Here is a 17333-nt window from a genome sequence, read left to right as displayed (position 1 = left end):
TCAGAAAAAGAAAAAAATCTAAAAATCGTTGCCGTCTCCACAAGCAAGAAGCCTCTCTCAGTTCTCACAGCGAAGATGCCTACAGGTTCTCTCCCTTCTCTTTCGATTTCTTCGATTCAGTTAAATGTTTTATTCATCGATCTATTAGTTTCTTCGAAATCGGTGTTTGACGTTGAGATGTAGATGTACTCCTTTCGAATTTCGTAATTAGGGTTTTTGTTCGTTCATTCTGACGAGAGTTGATTGGTGAAAGTTTGTGTTATCTTCGGGTAATGGTTTGGATTTTGACGTGATTGTTTTAAACCTAATTTTTTTGTTTACAGTAAGTGTGAAGTGGCAAAAGAAGGTGTTCGATGGTATCGAGATTGATATTAGTCTACCTGCTTATGTTTTCAAGGCTCAGTTGTACGATTTGACTGGAGTTCCACCTGAGCGTCAAAAGATTATGGTCAAAGGTGGTCTCTTAAAGGTGATATCTTGGTTTCACTCTTTAGTTTTTTTTTATCACTAAGATCTGTGTTTCCTTGATTGTTGTTTGTTGATGTTGATGATGATGAATAACGTCTATATCTCTTTCAATTGATGCAGGATGATGCAGATTGGTCTGCCATTGGAGTGAAAGATGTAAAGCTCTTTTTGTGTTTGTGCATTTATTTGGCACTTTTTTTTTTCCTGAATTTATTGATTTATAATGATGTTTTTTCATTTATTTTTGTTCATTTATAGGGTCAAAAGTTGATGATGATGGGAACTGCAGATGAAATAGTTAAAGCTCCTGAGAAGGCCATCGTTTTTGCTGAGGATCTACCTGAAGAAGCGCTAGCCACTAATCTGGTAATTCCTTTTTCTGCTGACTATAAAATGTGTTATGTGTATGTGTGTGGTATGACCCTTGAGTATCCCCTCTCTATAGGAATTGAATGAGAAACTCCTTAAAAAGAGATTATTGGAGAATCCCCAACTATCACACACACACGTTCTCCTAGCTGTCGTTTAAACTAATTGCCTTACAATCTACTGTTTCTTACCTGTCATAGTTTCAATTTGGAACATATTGCCTAGACTAGAAACAGTTTTAGGGTATACTTACAAGCAAGCTTTATCAGTGCGTTTCATGGGTTTGGTAGTTTTTGTTAACATTACAATCCTTTGTACTCTAAACAATGCATACTCATAGATTTCAAGAAAGAAAACAAAACATAAAAAGATAAGCCAAACCTTTTGCTAGTATTGAAAAATTTGTTGTCATGTTTTGTTCATATATTCGGAAAATTTGGGCATCCGTCCTATCAACTAACAAACTTTACTATTGATTTTTTCAGGGTTACAGTGCTGGCCTTGTCAATCTTGGCAACACCTGTTACATGAACTCCACAGTGCAGTGCTTAAAATCAGTCCCCGAGTTAAAATCTGCATTATCCAAGTCAGTTGATCTATTATCCTTCTTTATTCCTAATAAAAACACCCAGAAAATCAAATGTCTTTATTCAGTATTGTTATCTCATACAAACAATTTCCTCTTAATAGTTACTCACTTGCTGCACGAAGCACTGATGTCGACCAGACTTCTCACATGCTCACTGTTGCCACACGTGAGTTATTTGGTGAGCTTGACAGAAGTGTCAATGCTGTTTCGCCTACACAGTTCTGGATGGTTAGTCTTTGTCCATTTGATTTGTGATTTACTTACTATCCATGGTAGCTCCTCTGAACTACTAAAATCAAAACAAAAAAAAAAAAAAAGTTCCTCATCCTAAACAGTCTGTATCCTAGACAGAATTTAAATTGTGGGTTTGAACAGAAATATATGCAAAGACTATATAAATAAGTCAACAACATTTGTCTACAATGTCATCTATGATCAATATGCAAGCATGCGTCTGTGGGGTTGTATAGAAGCCTCATTGCTGATGTCGTTTGCTAGTTCACATCATTACTGTCCATATTTCATCAGATGATTTGAAAGTTTCTAGTTCTTGGCTCATATCAACTATGGTGATAATGCAGGTGTTACGAAAAAAATACCCTCAGTTTAGTCAGCTGCAGAATGGAATTTACATGCAACAGGTTTGTTTCTTATTACAAACTCAGTTGCGTTAAGCCTTGAACCTTTCAGTTTGTGAATTCATGCTATTAAAATGTCTAACAGGATGCTGAAGAATGTTGGACACAACTGTTATACACACTTTCTCAATCTCTAAAAGCACCAACTTCCAGTGAAGATCCTGATGCTGTGAAAGCACTTTTTGGTGTCAATCTTCGGAGCAGGTATCTGTACAACATTCACATTTCAGTATCATGTCTGGCTTGTTATTTGTATAGACCATTCATATAATTGGTTTTTTAGTCTTGGATCTGCAAACAATACAAATTGTGTGAACGGTCTTCATCCTGTAATTTACGACCATACACTTGCTTGGTATTCTTAATAAGCAGGCTAACAGACAAAAAGGAGGGAAATACTTGAAAAGTTCTAGTTGCAGCATTTCACTTAGTCGTTGCGGTTTTCTACCTCTCAAGGATTAAACTATGCGTGCTTGAAATTGTTACAGAATATTGTGATAGTTAAGTGCATGTGTTTGGGTGTGTATTATATGTAGCATATATTTGTTGAGGGTTTTCTTACAGGGAAATATATCAAATTTTGATTGCTGTGTTTATTCATGTGATATTGACAACTGAAGATGTAAATACCTTTCTTTCATCTTGCCTAGTAAATCTAATTGTCTTTTGTTTTTGCTCTGTAGGTTGCATTGTCAAGAAAGTGGCGAAGAAAGCTCAGAGACAGAATCTGTATATTCTCTAAAATGTCATATTTCACATGAGGTGAACCATTTGCATGAAGGATTAAAACATGTAAGAAATTTTATAATCTTAATATGACTTTTTCTGATTTTTTTTCCTGTATTTTTCTCGGATATAGAAAAACTAGGACAATGTTTGCTTATATTCTGCTTATTATGAAAATCTTGTATTTATGGCCCCAATTCTTCTGGTTAATTGTAGGGATTGAAAGGAGAACTTGAAAAAACATCTCCTACTCTGGGCCGTACTGCTCTTTACCTCAAGGATTCACTTATAGATTCCTTGCCAAGGTGATCAGTCTCTGCTTATTGTTTGTGATTTTTATTGCACATCTCAGTTCACTGTAATCCTTTTGTGCCATGCTTTTTATGTCCCAGAGAACGTAACTTCGTTAACTTACTAAGTTTAGTGCAACTGCTAATCCTTTTTCCTCTGACACGGAGTTTCATTCTCTTATTATGTATCTTGAAGGTACTTGACCGTTCAGTTTGTGCGATTCTTCTGGAAAAGGGAGACTAATCAGAAAGCAAAGATTCTCAGGGTATGTTTTCTTTCTGTTTTTGTATCTGAAGCAAAAGTCTAGATGCTCAGCATTCTTATGGTAATGTCTCCAACTTGTTGATCTTTGAAGAAAGTGGATTATCCGCTGGAGTTGGATATATTTGACCTTTGTTCTGAGGATCTCCGGAAGAAACTGGAAGCTCCTCGCCAGGTTTGCTCTGTCTATTGTGGTGAGCTCAATTTATCTGAACTGTTAAAGCAAATCAACTGACGGCTGTGTCTTACAGAAACTTAGAGATGAGGAAGGTAAAAAGCTTGGTCTGCAAACTAGTGCTAAGAGTGGCTCAAAGGATAGCGATGTGAAAATGACTGATGCTGAGGTACAATACCCTATTGGACTTATATAAATCATATATAAAGTCAAATCTTATAAGAAGATTTGTTGCTATGTATTTGTTTGCAGGCGTCATCAAATGGTAGTGGAGAATCTTCCACAGTAAACCAACAGGAAGGTACATTAACTAAGACCCCTTTTCAACGTTTTTCTTTACTGGCTTGGAAAGAGCCGTAATTGGTTTGATGTAATACTTGGATGATTGTTTCTCCATTTTTCTCATTTCAAAGCAATTAAGAATCTTGTCAGAACCTAATTGTGAAGAATCCAATTCTTGTTTGTAATGGGACTTTTATAGGTGCTTCTTCTGGGAAGGAAACTCACATGACTGGAATCTATGACTTGGTCGCTGTGTTGACCCACAAGGGTAGGAGTGCAGACTCTGGCCATTATGTTGCATGGGTCAAGCAAGAGAGTGGTTAGTTCCTTTCTCTAATAAACCTTACCTCTCTCTCTGTCTCTCTCTTACATGATCCCTCATTTTTCTCTATCATTTACAACAACAATTCACATGGTATACAGGCAAATGGATTCAATATGATGATGACAACCCGAGCATGCAACGGGAGGAAGACATCACTAAGCTATCTGGAGGAGGTAACACAAGAGCTTTTAATCCGCCTTTTATTTACTTTTTATGGTTCTTGCTTATTTTTAACTTCTTTCTTTACTGGGTTATAAATAATTCACAGGTGATTGGCATATGGCGTACATCATAATGTACAAAGCCCGCTTTGTCTCCATGTAATCTCTCTCTTTTCTTTTGTTGATTTTAGTTCTTGAAACGTTCAGATCATTAAGAAGCTTATGTAGACCACCTCAGAAATTTCAAGTTCCTTTAAAATGTTACAAGCTGGATTTTGTCGCTATATTATTCAGACATTTATTTTACCTTATGATGACTCTTGGTTAAGGGTGTCACATTTTTATCATCAATTCACACTACATTTATTATATCAAAAACTAATTTTGTTACAAATTTTGTTCCTCTTAAATCTTAATGGTTAAATTAAGTAGATATCGAAATAACATCTTTGTGGTTTTATCATTACCTAATATAAAGAAAAAAATCGATACATGTACTGTAATTGTAATTGTAAGTCTGAAATTAGCCATCAAAATTGACAAAACAAGCCCCCAATATATATAGTGGTCCATAAAATCAAGGGTGATATAAATGGAAATGGAATGGCCCATCAAAAGAGGAGTCATCGGGATGAGAGAGTCATATAGCGAATATGGTTAAGCATTGTCAAAATCAAACTAATCCCAATACATAACTGATAACAACTAATCAGTCACCATTTCAAACCATTTTACCCAAACAAGAGCCTAAGAAGTGGACTACATTGATTTCTTAAGACTAACTTATCCATCCACTTGGACCACAAATTTGATTTTCTTTTTTGACTTCTTCATTCAATCTGTTTGCTCATTCACATTGAAAAAAAAACGAGTAAGATCAGGTGTGATTGTGACTACATATATAGATTTTTTATGATCATAGAATTTATATCATACATGTAAAACGCATGAATTTTATTGTATTTTGTCGTTACGAGATATAAAAAAATATATGTCAACTCTTATTTTACATTTATAATCTATAACACCAAAATTAGTAGTAAGCAATGAGATATCATAATTTTCTGCCAATCAAAATTCAGATTCTCAAATATGTATATACTGAAACGATACTCAATCCTCATTCAATAATTCCAATAAATATTAGTACTATTAAAATAACACTCGCTAAAGCCAAATCTTGAAGAAAAAGAAAATGGCAAAAGAAAAGTGAATAATAGTTTTTTTTTTTTAAAAGAGGCTAAATGGACCGACATCATTTGTTGTTATATTTGACTAGGAGATGACTAAAAAATAAAAGGGAAGACATCTATATAAATTTTACCAAATTACCCTTCACTTCTTTTACTTCTTCTCCACTCTGTTCATAGCTAAATCAGTCCACGTGTCATCGTTACTCCTCCGTAAACCCGAACCCAAACCCAAATCCATACCCGGAAACCAACGCGAGCCGGATTCGTAAACAAGATCACCCACTTGCATATTCGAAGCCAAGAGCGAACTGAAACTCCCACCAGTAGTACCATTCTGATCACCAACGGGTAACCCGTATAACATCCGGGTCGGATCCATTTCTTGACCCGTAGTAACAACCCTCTCTTCCTCTGGTTTTGACCCGGACCCGGACTGATGATGATCATGAGGTTTCTCAACAGAGACGGTTTGATGATTCTTGAGGTTACTACTACTACTACTCGACGGTGAAGATGAAGAAGAAGAAGCGGAACGTTTGTTGTGCTTGCGAGATCCGCCGCCGACGGGGATGTTACGTAGAGCGCCGCCTTTGGTCCAGTAACGGCGACAGTTTTTGCAAAAGTGACGGGGCTGTGAGAGGTTGTAGTTGTTGTAGTAACAGAACTTGGTGTTTGGTGAGTCGCAGCGAGGACACTTGAGCTGTTCTTGTTCTGGTAGTAACTCTGGTTGGTTCTGTTTCGCCGCGGCTGTCGCCATCATCATCATCGACTGGTTGTAATAAGCAGCAGCTGACGTCATATCCTGCATCTTTTTTTTTTTATCTTCTTCTCTGACTGAATACAAGAAAATGTTTGTTTTGGTTCATACAGAGAGAAAAAGAGAGAGAGACCTTTAAAACAAAAAAAAAATGGATTCTTTAATTTGGGAGTGTGGGGGGGAAGAAGAAGAAGTTACAAGTTATAGAGAGAATGAGAGAAGAGAGATAATGAGTGGAGCTTTTTGGTGGTGGGGTTTTAAGAGTTTTCTTCTTCACCCTTTATTTTATTTTACCCACAAAATGACAATTTTTCAAAACTTGTGTTATTGAAGATTGTCATGGTTTTTTTATTTTATTTATTTCTTGTTGTTGACCTCTGTGTTTTTTTTTTTTTTTGCTTCATTGTTGTGACAGCAGCCGACCTTTGTTTTCTCTATTTTGTAACTTTGCTAGGATTATTAGTTTTCTACTATGTTTTTCAAAGTCATGGTTAGCTTGATTTAATACTTTTTTTTGTCCTCTTAAGTAATTCTGTTTTTATATTTAAGTATGTTTTAAAATATATGACTTTTTAAAAAATTTCAATATAACTTATATATTTTGTTATGCTATTTATGGATAGACTTTAAAAATATAAAATAAAAAACTAAGCGAACTTTCTTAGAAATTTCCTCCAATAGTTTTCTTTGACAAGATTCGACGCGTTGAACTTTACCATTGACCTGTTGACTTAACTTATAACTTTTTATCATTTTATTTCATAGTCCACAAGAAAATAAACTTATACTAGTAATAACCTAATAGTCGAGCTCGGTCTGCTAATTCAAATGCTATATGTTGAAGGCAATCGAACTGTCATTATGCTTTTTAGCTTTAACCCATAGATTTTGAAACTTTTTTACATGAAATTTTGACCCATTGATTTTGAAACTTATTTAGATGAAATTCTGAACTGCTCTTTCGAAGTTAGGTTCACCAGATAACTTCCGAAATGTTGCAACTTGCAAGTAACGGAATATGAAATTCTGACTCAAATTTGACGCTTTTGATTTTTAAAATTAGTGATTTCGAGTTATGTTCAAAACGTTATTCATCTGATTAAAATAGATTTGTTAAACGTTAATTATTAATAGGATTAAACATAAAGTTTTTGAATTTGACAGAAACAGATAAGTTTAGAGACTTTTTGATTTGTCCCAAATTTAAAATCAACTAGGGCACGCACAAACTCAAGAGCTATGATGCTCTCTGACCCACTAAGGCTTCCGAATTAGCAGACAAAAAAACATGTAAAAGATAGCGTACTTAGCAAGCAAAGTCTTATTATTTCGTTGGATCATGAAAAAGGAATAATATATTAAAAAAAAAGAAGGCATCATTACACTTGGAACCCCACCATGGAACATTGAATCAGCACCGTCAGTTTTTTTTGTACCATGCTATCGTGAATACACTGAACCACAGACACCATACACAAGTGTCGAAACCACGTTTGACGATCGCCTTACGCTGCCGACTTCCGTTATCACTGATCGTTTTTGTGCGGGCTACCATTTGTGGCTCTCTAGGACGACAAATGGATGGCTCAGGTTCCTTAAGTCTTAGCCACAAGAGACAGTTTTCACAATGACGCGTATTGACCTTATTCGTTTTGTTTATAATTCGTTTCGACATCGGAGGTCCTAATTACCTAGGAAATTCAGTAGATATGCATAAACAAGGCAGCAAACACTTACTGTTAAATCTAAATTACCTTGTTTTGTGAAACAAATATCCTTCATGAAAGCCAAATAAATTATAATAAAGTAAGAAGAAAAATGGCCAAATAACTAAACAAGAAGAACATGTACATGTAAAATGAAATGTATTATTTTAATAAGTCAAGAAAATCGAAACAAGTTTAACAAAAGAATCAATAAAACAATGATTACACAAAAGAGCCAGAAAAGATTATAATAAAATCTAAACTATATCCATCCAAAAGTCATATGGGATTAGCTTTTACTAAAATCACGATTTCTTCCAATCGGATTTTCATGTTTTTTTTTTCTTGGCCTGTAAAGTAGTTTCCAAGTGCACAAGGTAAAATTCTACACTTTAAAAAAAAAAAAAAAAAAAAAAGAGAATGATTTGTTTTTCACTGCTTGCCTTTTCCATGCCTTTCTCCCAGAAGTCCATGATGGTGATTACAGAGCTTATGTGATCATAAGACCAGGTCATGATGATGATGAGGATGATCTAGGTGTATATAGCATTAGCAATCCCCATCAACCACCATAAGGAATCAAGAAAAACAGAGTCTAGAGCAAGGAAATGCGCCTTTTTGCTTCTTTTTTTGCTGAGTATGTAGTTAGGCATAGTACATGTACAAGCTATTTGCAGCGGCACAAGCAATTGAGTTCTCATTCGGATGCCAAGCAAGATGCAGCAGCTTTGTTGCGTAATCAAGAGCATTGCTATTTCCATCAACTCCAGGACTCTCTGATCCTGTTTTACCATTTCATTATTGACTGATTTGATGCCAAATTCTTAAAGGGTATAATGCTTAAATGAGAGAGGAGACAGACAGACTAACCTCTACTTATAACCCGCGTTATACTGCTTAGTGCGGTGGATGGCCTCGAAGGAATTGGGACATGTCTCCTATGATAAACCACAACACAAATTCCATTTGCATCAACATTGAGAAGAAACAAAAGAGCACACTACTCTTAATGGCTTTACTAGGTTTACCTCATTGGGTTTCTGCTTGCTTCTAAGGTTGCACTCTCAGTACTTCCCGGGGAAACACCAAACACACGGAACAGATTGCTGGAAAGAGTACGAATGCGAAGGAATGATTGTACAGGACAATAATAGTCATTTGAGAATGCGAATATATAAAAACTGCTCTGCGTTTTGGGCCATACCTGTAAGAACCTGTAGCTGCTCGTAATCCATTGCCACTTATACAACACTCGAACTTGTCAAAGATGGAATCATTTTCATATAAATCACAGAGCTGAAAATGGCCACAGGAAAAGAAGTACTAATCAGCTTTGCATAACTTCTTAAATACAACTCTCTCGAAGTATAGGAAACTGACCTTTGGTTTCAAATATTCATGAACCTGGAAAGTTGCTACTGGACCCGAGTCCATGTTGATGTCCCATAACTGACATGCAAAACACAACCAAGAGGTCAGTTTACCTTACACAGACAATACAAACCAGCCACTAATTGACTTTAATGTTACATCATATCTAACGCCAATGGAAACAATGAAAGTATAGACCTTAAGTGTCATGTAGTCACGGCTAAGTAGATATCTTCCTTCTTTTGCAAATTTGATGTCTGAGACTGAAGCAATTATCTCAGTGAAGAACGATTTAGGACCTGCTGCCTCTGGTTCCTCAAACCTGCAGAAATAAGTAACGTTAGCGTCTGCTGCTACCACAGGTTATCAAATCCTAGAAGAGAGTGCTGTCATTAATTTGCTTTCATACAGCTTTATCTTCCTCAACACTAATTGAATATTTTACAGCATTATGCTAGAAACTTAATTTACAGTATTATGCTAGAAACTTATCTCTCAAGTTGGAATGAGATGACTTTTTCCAAAGAAAGGTAAGAGAGATAATTGAACGATGATGAAGTAAATAAGTAATGGAGATGATTATCAAAATTTACGCTGGACTACAAAGAAACTTAACAGAATTTCCAGCCTCAAGACTTACAATTTGGAATGCGAATCACATAAAGCTGATTGGCGCAGATCAATCAGGCGAATTGAACCTTTCGAACTGCTATAGGCTAACATATTGCAATGGGTAGGATGAAATTCTGCTGATGTGATAACCTCTGCAAGAAGGAATACAATAGGAATTACGCAGGATATAGCATCCAATTGCTTGATATATGTGTATCGTATACGTCAAATTAGAGCACCATAACATGCAGACAACATACGGGACAGAAAGAACAGTAGACCACTGCTTACCAGATAGATCTTCCATTTTCGCAGGCTTGACATCAACAATATTGAAACTTTGATTGTTGATCTCCATATTCCAAAGATTGATTCGCAAATCATCAGCAGAGAGAAATGTTTCGCCGTCACTAATTTGGGAGAACAAATATTATTAGAAGCAGAACATGATCAATTGAAGTATAGATCTCAAGCTAATATCAGCGAGATGGCAGTTTGAATAGAAAGACGAAGAAATGGATTGGTTATCCACAACGATACTGGTTCATCAGACGACTTATAGGTAGTTGGATACCAAATGGGTGAATAACCTACCTATTGTTTGAGATTGAATTGATGTGATAATCATGAGCATGAGCATACACTTTCCGACATCTAGCCACAGGGCTCGACTCATGGCTAGTTACCTGTATATGTCAAACGAATTATTAGTCTACAAGTGAGTAATACCAAGTAGTTTTGACTTCAGAATTAATTCCTAATCAGTGGTAGAGAAGGTCATGTAACTAGAGACTAGAACTAACAACACAAGTCGAGCACCAATGAACAGTAAACTGGAGCAATTATACATGATATGCTCCATGTTATTTCGGCTCAACTGGCACGAAGGCAAAACCCTGCATGTGAGTTTTCGTAATCATCCAGAAAAAGGTTAGTAAATTGATTGACTCTATGATGCAGGTATTCCTTGAGTTCGTGTTGAAGCTAGCATGTTTAAAAACAATTAAGAAGCGACAAACAAAAAAATTAAGAAACAAATTGTTCGGAGTACAACTACCACTGGTAATCGCAGAGAAGAGATGCCTCCGGGTGAGCTGTTCACTTCAGGTACTCCTCCATTCACAAAGCATGGGCTTGCAACGGTTCCATTTCCTACAGTTCTTGAAGGATCTGAATTCATATCACAAATTTTCTTGATCTTCTTGTCTTGAACCTGTTAAAAGCTCTCACATGAGAAAAAGTGGAAAGAGCCACATCTGCATACTCATCTCAACAGGTTATTGACAGAAAAAGATCCAACGAGAAACTCTCTACTGCATTAAAGATGTAGAACAATCTAGATACAATAAACAACCAACAAATCAACGCCCAGAGATTTCAGTGTTCAACACTCTCGAGACTGCCAATGAAGCAAACACAAAGTTGCTATCTTAACAGTATGTCATTCAGAGGGGCCAATAAATGATAAAGAGGTAATTTTCACCTTCCAAAACTTGATGGTCTTGTCATTCGTCGAGAGGAGAAAAAGAGCTCCATTTGCTGTTTGACACCATCTAATTTTGTTAATTTTCTCCTCTATCTCCAAACTCTTGAGATAATCAAACTGGTAAACAAAGAAACAAACATTTGAAAAGACAGAAAAATAAAAAACGGTATAACACAAATCGCGAGTAAGAAAACAGAGTGAATCAATCAAAAAAAATACCTCAGGGTCATGACTCTGAAACTCTGTTTTATAACGAAACTCCGGATGCCTCAGTGGATAATCAGTTTCTTCAAGATCCCTTCTGGTTCCACCACTGCTCTGTAATCCATACCATGCAACAAAAACAACAACAACAGTATGACCAAATGTCCAATTTTTATGCAAATCACTTGGGAAGGGAAAAAAGTGGTACATACATTATTGGCATCAGTTCTCTCGAAAAGAACAACACGTCCTCCACGGTCACCAGTAGCAAGATGGTCACCAGAATTATCAAATTCAATCGCTGAGATTATATCAACTGCATAGGAAACAAACAACACCAGCTACAAAGTTTATTTAAGAGTGTAAACTAATAACATCGATTCAACAAAATGCAATCTAAAAAGCCTAGAGCTTTCAAGTTACCCATTAACAGAACCCAGAAACAAAATAAAAATCAAAACTTTACAATGATTGAAAACGTAATTAACGAACACAAACAGATCTACAAATCCAGATTACAAAAAAAAAAAAAGAGAGATTAGATCGAATAGTATAAAGCCTAAATATACATGTGATGTGTATATGTAATCAAAGCAAACACAAGTCAACCCCCTCTGAGATAATCTAACCTTCTTGAACTTCTTCACCAGCGCCTCGTTCACCGAAGACCTGAGAGAATCTCCATTCCAAAGGCAGAGATGGGTCTGCTGAAGCTGCGACGACCTCATCACCACCGTTCATTCCCTCTCTCTCTCTCTCTCTTATCTCTTTTATCTCTATTCTCCGATTCACACACAGACACTCCCTCGGGATGTAATCTAATGAATTAGACGGATCGTGGAATCAGAGATTCCGATTTGGGGGAGTCGAATCCGATTGAGCTGTCGCTCTATCTCTCTCTCTCTCTCTCTCTCTCGCCGGTAGATTGAAGCAAATCGAAATCGATGAAGGGAGAAGGAGAAGAAGAAGAGAGTATCAGATGATTCCCAGATTTCGACAAACAAATAAAATCACACACACACACACTGTCGTCCTCTTTTTCTCTCTTTTTTTGATTTACTATTAAATTAAATTAAATATAAAATGTAGTAAAATATATAAATTTGTATTTATATCCTTATGAAGGTATCATTTATATCTATTTTGGTTTTATTACTTTGTTTATAGAAAACACTGCACTGTTTTCAAATGGAAACAAATTATATATTTTACTAATTATAACAATTTTTAACATTTTTGATAAAAGAGAAATCTCATTTGTTCCCAAACTAATTTAACATACAAAAATATTTCTTTCTCTTTTTCTACACAGTGTTGAGAATTACTGGATGTAGGTTTTTTTTTTCTAAAGATAAAGAGATATATGTTCTAGACAATATTTAACACATGCATTTCTTTTTTTTTTTTTCTGACTTCACACTCTTGGATAGTTGGATACCATTACTATCGTTGTGATAACCATAGAGAGTGAACTAGAAAAAGAAGTTAAGGAGGATGGATGATAAGACACGGTTTTCTTAAGATCGGGCCGAGTAGTACCAATCGAACGTACGTAGGTGCCTAGGTAGGTGGTATGGTAAAGTATTATCGTTATCTTTCTTTATATATTTTTTGTTACTAAAGAAAAAACAATAGTAAGGTAAATACTCAAAGTTACGCCATTCCGGTATAATAAGACTCGTGTAGCACTGTGTCCCATATAAGACTTGTTTAGGACTCTTAAGGCGGATTCCGCCATTCCGGTATAATAAGACTTGTGTAAGACTATTAAAGGCACTGCCCCTACCACAGCTTATATCAGGTATCAACTCCGCACAAATCCATCAAAAAGAGACAAAGATATGCTATCAAGGATGCCAACTCAGGTAGATTCTGTACAGAGTCTGACTAACTATCAATTACACCACCAAAAACCAGCCATATGTTAAACAAGAAACACAAGTTACACTACTAACATCTGCTCTCAGAAAAGTTGTACGAGAATCCTGCAAGTTCTACTTAAGCTTTCCATCTGTTTGTTAACCTTGTTCAAGTTCAGAGACTGTTAAAGGTAGCGAGCCTAGTGACTAATGTTGAGATGTTCGTCTGGTCTTGAAGACACCCCACAGGTAGTCCTTTGAGTAAAAAGCTGCAAACCATAACCACCCTTATTAGCTTTACCGATTCTTGCGAATAATGAAAAGAACAAACTGTAATCGAAAATAGAGTTCTATAATAGATAAAAAGTTCTCTACTGACTTACACCAAGAATACACTGGTAATAAAAAAGAGGTGAAAAGTAGCAGTTCTGCATCATCAAGCAAGCATCTCATCGCCAAATCATTCTTCTCCATTTCACCAACAAGGGAATAGAAAGTCTTTTCATCATTACTGGAAATCAAAAACAAAAATGGCCAGACACTTTTTCAACATACGCATAGGAAGAGAGAAATAAAAAAAAGATATCAGTATTTCAATGTATACCTTTCACTGGAAGGGAAGAAAAAAAGAGCAACACTGTCGTCCTTAGGTCCTCCATTCTTCACAAACGTTTGTGGCCATATTTCCATCCTGGGAAACATTTCAGCAGAGAGGCAGCCCCGTAATGAGCTTGCCACTTCATGGACTTTAGGGCAGGCTAAGCTTGATACATGAGCAGTAATCCCATCAAAGCTATAGCTGTTTCCTCCTTTTACAGACATCAACCCCCTAGAAATTGACAAAACAGATCGGAAATCAAGTGATAATATCATCAACCCATACAGAGATGCAAAGTGATACAATTAAAGAGCATTACTTCTTTACCTCCATATCGGTATTTTGATTGGTTGTGCTCTACAATGCATAGATGGTAACCTCTCAGAAGTTTGAGGCATATTTAATTCAGCTTCTTTGCAAGAACTATTCCCATCAGCTAACTGTCTATTTTCACTAAGCTGTATGTTTCCAGAACTTAATTTTCTTTTCTTGGTCGTATAAGAATTATGATCTCGCACACTAGATGAATTTTCAGCCTCCGAGACAGATGCTCCATTTCCATCTAACCCAGTCAGTTCATGAGGTTTTCTGCTACCTGAGCTTTCTTGTCTCTTAGCCTCCATTGTTTCTTTAATTTGTGGTGAAGAAGACACCTCCACAGGTTCAACATTGGTAGCATCATGGAGCTCATTGTTCTCCACAGCTAAAACTGGAGGGGAATGACTGCTGCTCCTTTTCTTCTTCTTTTTCTTCTTCTTCTTCTTTTTCTCACTCTTCTCCAATATAGGTCCAAGATTTGCAGTCTGATCAACTTCTTTGCGACCAGAGCCACAGTCATTCCTTTTGCTGGTACAAGAGCTATGATCTGGAACACTAGATGACCTTTCAGCCTCCGAGGCAGATGCTCCATTTCTTACTAAACCAGTCAATTCATGAGGGTTTCCACTATCTGAGCTTTTTCGTTTCCTAGACTCCTTCGTTGTCCCTTTAATTGGTGAAGAAAACACCTTCACAGGTTCAATATTGGTGGCATCCTGGACACCATGGTCCTCAAAAGCTAAAACCAGCGGGCTGGGATTGCTGCTCATTGTGTTGGTCTTCTTCTCCTTGTTCGTCTTATCCTCCTTATTCTTCTTCTTCTTCTTTTTCTTCTTCTTCTCTTTCTCATTCTCCTTGGATATATTTAGAAGCTTATCAGCCTGATCAACTTCTTTCCGATAAGAGCTACTGTCACTCCTTTTGCTAGTACCAGCGTTATGGTCTGTACCAGAGTTAGACTCAACTGTCTCTTTAATTGGTGAAGAAGACACCTCCATAGGTTCAACATTGGTAGCATCCTGGAGCCCATGGTCCTCAGCTAAAACCGGCCAGGTGTGATTGCTGCTCCTTTTTCTCTTCTTCTTCTTCTTCTTCTTTTTTCTGTCACTCTTCTTCAATATATGTGTAAGCTTAGCAGTATGGTCAACTTCTATGCTATCAGATTCACTTTCACTCCCATCACAGTCCTCACATATCCAAGTTATGTATTCCGTAAAAGGAGTCGGCGTTATGCCCACGCAGTAACTGAAAAAGAATAGAAACAGGTAATAAGCAGAACAACCTCAACCTTTAAAAAGAGAAGAAGAAGCTCCAAGCAAATAACACATCTCTGGTATAGGCATATACAGAACACAGTCACAACTCAATCAACTACAGGGTAAAATCAAGAACCAAACTCACCGGTGTATAGCCTCAATCTTACAAGAGTCACAAAAAACTAGTGCTTCTTCAAAACCAATGTCGCCACAAGTTTGACAAACAGGAGCCTGAAACAAAGGGGAAACAAAAATCACTTTTTTTTTTTTTTTTATCAAAGATGAAAACTTTGCAGTCCTGAATCAAGAGTTAAAGAGCCCCTATGTGAAATTTTTATGCAAATCACTTGGGAAGGGAAAAAGTGGACATACAATATTGGCATCGGTTCTCTCGAAAAGAACAACACGTCCTCCACGGTCACCAGAATTATCAAATTCAATCGCTGAGATTATTTCAACTGCAGAGGAAACAACACCAGCTTTCAAATCAAAATTCAGGATAACAACGATTCAACAAAATGCAATCTAAAAACTAAAAAGCCTAGAGCTTTCAAGTTACCCATTAACAGATACAAAGTTGAAACCCCAAAAAAAGAACTAAAAATCAAAACTTTACACTGATTGAAAACGTAATTAACGAATACAAACAGATCTACAAATCCAGATTACAAAAAAAATGGAATTAGAGAGATAAACACAAGTCAATCCCCGCTGAGATGTCTTACCTTCTTGAACTTCTTCACCAGCGCCTCGTTCACCGAAGACCTGAGAGAATCTCAATTCCAAAGGCAGAGATGGGTCTGCCGAAGCTGCGACGGCCTCATCACCACCGTTCATTCCCTCTCTCTCTTTATCTCTCTATTCTCCGATTCACGCATACACACACTCCCTCGGGATGTAATCTAATGAATTCGGCAGATCGTGAAATAGTATGTCTCTCTATCCATCTTTTTTTTTTTTTTAATACACTTAATTCAGTGAACAAAATATATTTTCATATGACAGTATTATTATTAAATATACCAGTTTGACAAAAAAATTGACAATTAATTACTAAATTAACATTTTATCCTATCCAATGACTAATATGACATAAATTTTAAGCAAAAACACTAAAAATCTAGATTTTTTTTTTCTTTTGGAAAAAATGAAAAACCTAAAAAATAATAGTATTTGACTAAAAAATATATATATATAGTATTTGATATTTTGATTTAAAAATATGATTAATGAAAAAAATGTTTAAAAATATGATGTTTATATTTCTAATATAATTTATAAAAATAAAATATGATTTAACATATAATTTATAAATTTAATATTCAAAAAATTGTTTATAAAAATATTATGTATAAAGATATGATTTAATGAAGTTTAAGATGATATAGTTTAAATAAGTTTTATAAAAAATATAATGTATAAATTATAACTAAAAATAATGTATATAAAAATATTAAAATAAGATTATGAAAATATAATATAAAATATATAAAAATAGGATTTTAAAATATGATGTTAATTTTTTAATATGATTTAGGAAAATAAAAATGTATGACTCAAATATATGCTTTAAATATATGATTTTAAAAATATCATTCATAATATGATTTATAAAATTTTAAATAATAAAAATATGACTGAAAAAAATATAACTTAAAAACAAATCTGTTGTCACTGTATTTACATTT

General features: G+C 35.6%; 4 protein-coding genes across 5 annotated transcripts; 1 reads left to right on the top strand and 3 right to left on the bottom strand.

The window, feature by feature from the left end:
- On the top strand, window positions 7-4636 carry LOC104758488 (ubiquitin carboxyl-terminal hydrolase 6). Its single transcript, XM_010481367.2, has 17 exons — window positions 7-85; window positions 324-469; window positions 589-624; window positions 727-834; window positions 1323-1423; window positions 1528-1654; window positions 2008-2067; window positions 2150-2268; window positions 2748-2856; window positions 3007-3095; window positions 3277-3346; window positions 3437-3517; window positions 3594-3686; window positions 3770-3818; window positions 3999-4118; window positions 4223-4297; window positions 4393-4636. The coding sequence occupies exons 1-17, from the start codon at window positions 76-78 to the stop codon at window positions 4446-4448; spliced, it is 1449 nt and encodes a 482-aa protein (XP_010479669.1). The 5' UTR covers window positions 7-75; the 3' UTR covers window positions 4449-4636.
- Window positions 5266-6381, bottom strand: LOC104758487 (dof zinc finger protein DOF1.7-like). Its single transcript, XM_010481366.1, has one exon. The coding sequence runs from the start codon at window positions 6284-6286 to the stop codon at window positions 5630-5632; it is 657 nt and encodes a 218-aa protein (XP_010479668.1). The 5' UTR covers window positions 6287-6381; the 3' UTR covers window positions 5266-5629.
- Window positions 8134-12643, bottom strand: LOC104758485 (serine/threonine protein phosphatase 2A 55 kDa regulatory subunit B alpha isoform). 2 transcript variants are annotated; one of them, XM_010481362.1, is made up of 14 exons: window positions 12244-12643; window positions 11827-11930; window positions 11630-11728; window positions 11408-11527; window positions 10979-11137; window positions 10519-10610; window positions 10216-10334; window positions 9953-10076; window positions 9511-9634; window positions 9322-9390; window positions 9146-9237; window positions 8970-9047; window positions 8812-8879; window positions 8134-8723 (listed from the first exon to the last, which is right to left on the bottom strand). In XM_010481362.1, the coding sequence occupies exons 1-14, from the start codon at window positions 12353-12355 to the stop codon at window positions 8587-8589; spliced, it is 1497 nt and encodes a 498-aa protein (XP_010479664.1). In that variant the 5' UTR covers window positions 12356-12643; the 3' UTR covers window positions 8134-8586. The 2 variants fall into 2 exon arrangements, with proteins under 2 accessions (XP_010479664.1, XP_010479665.1); XM_010481363.1 differs by having other exon boundaries at window positions 10982-11137.
- On the bottom strand, window positions 13434-16615 carry LOC104758486 (histone-lysine N-methyltransferase, H3 lysine-79 specific-like). Its single transcript, XM_010481364.2, has 7 exons — window positions 16371-16615; window positions 16018-16103; window positions 15791-15876; window positions 14399-15634; window positions 14078-14302; window positions 13857-13984; window positions 13434-13742 (listed from the first exon to the last, which is right to left on the bottom strand). The coding sequence occupies exons 1-7, from the start codon at window positions 16480-16482 to the stop codon at window positions 13681-13683; spliced, it is 1935 nt and encodes a 644-aa protein (XP_010479666.1). The 5' UTR covers window positions 16483-16615; the 3' UTR covers window positions 13434-13680.

The sequence above is a fragment of the Camelina sativa genome, chromosome 17, assembly GCF_000633955.1.
Source record: "Camelina sativa cultivar DH55 chromosome 17, Cs, whole genome shotgun sequence".
NCBI lineage: Eukaryota > Viridiplantae > Streptophyta > Magnoliopsida > Brassicales > Brassicaceae > Camelina > Camelina sativa.
Note: the sequence above shows the minus strand (reverse complement) of the source record. Positions and strands in the feature narration are given on the sequence as shown.

Excerpts from the sequence above, each read along its gene's own strand:
- LOC104758488 (XM_010481367.2), top strand. Across the intron at positions 2,068-2,149 it reads ATGGAATTTACATGCAACAG|GATGCTGAAGAATGTTGGAC; the intron begins GTTTGTTTCTTA and ends AATGTCTAACAG. Across the intron at positions 3,687-3,769 it reads TGAAAATGACTGATGCTGAG|GCGTCATCAAATGGTAGTGG; the intron begins GTACAATACCCT and ends ATTTGTTTGCAG.
- LOC104758486 (XM_010481364.2), bottom strand. The coding sequence starts at position 16,482 with ATGAACGGTGGTGATGAGGCCGTCGCAGCTTCGGCAGACCCATCTCTG. Across the intron at positions 15,635-15,790 it reads AAGATTGAGGCTATACACCG|TTACTGCGTGGGCATAACGC; the intron begins GTGAGTTTGGTT and ends ATTCTTTTTCAG. Across the intron at positions 14,303-14,398 it reads ATCAAAATACCGATATGGAG|GGGGTTGATGTCTGTAAAAG; the intron begins GTAAAGAAGTAA and ends GTCAATTTCTAG.
- LOC104758487 (XM_010481366.1), bottom strand. The coding sequence starts at position 6,286 with ATGCAGGATATGACGTCAGCTGCTGCTTATTACAACCAGTCGATGATG.
- LOC104758485 (XM_010481362.1), bottom strand. The coding sequence starts at position 12,355 with ATGAACGGTGGTGATGAGGTCGTCGCAGCTTCAGCAGACCCATCTCTG. Across the intron at positions 11,729-11,826 it reads AGAGAACTGATGCCAATAAT|AGCAGTGGTGGAACCAGAAG; the intron begins GTATGTACCACT and ends TATGGATTACAG. Across the intron at positions 9,238-9,321 it reads ATGAATATTTGAAACCAAAG|CTCTGTGATTTATATGAAAA; the intron begins GTCAGTTTCCTA and ends GGCCATTTTCAG.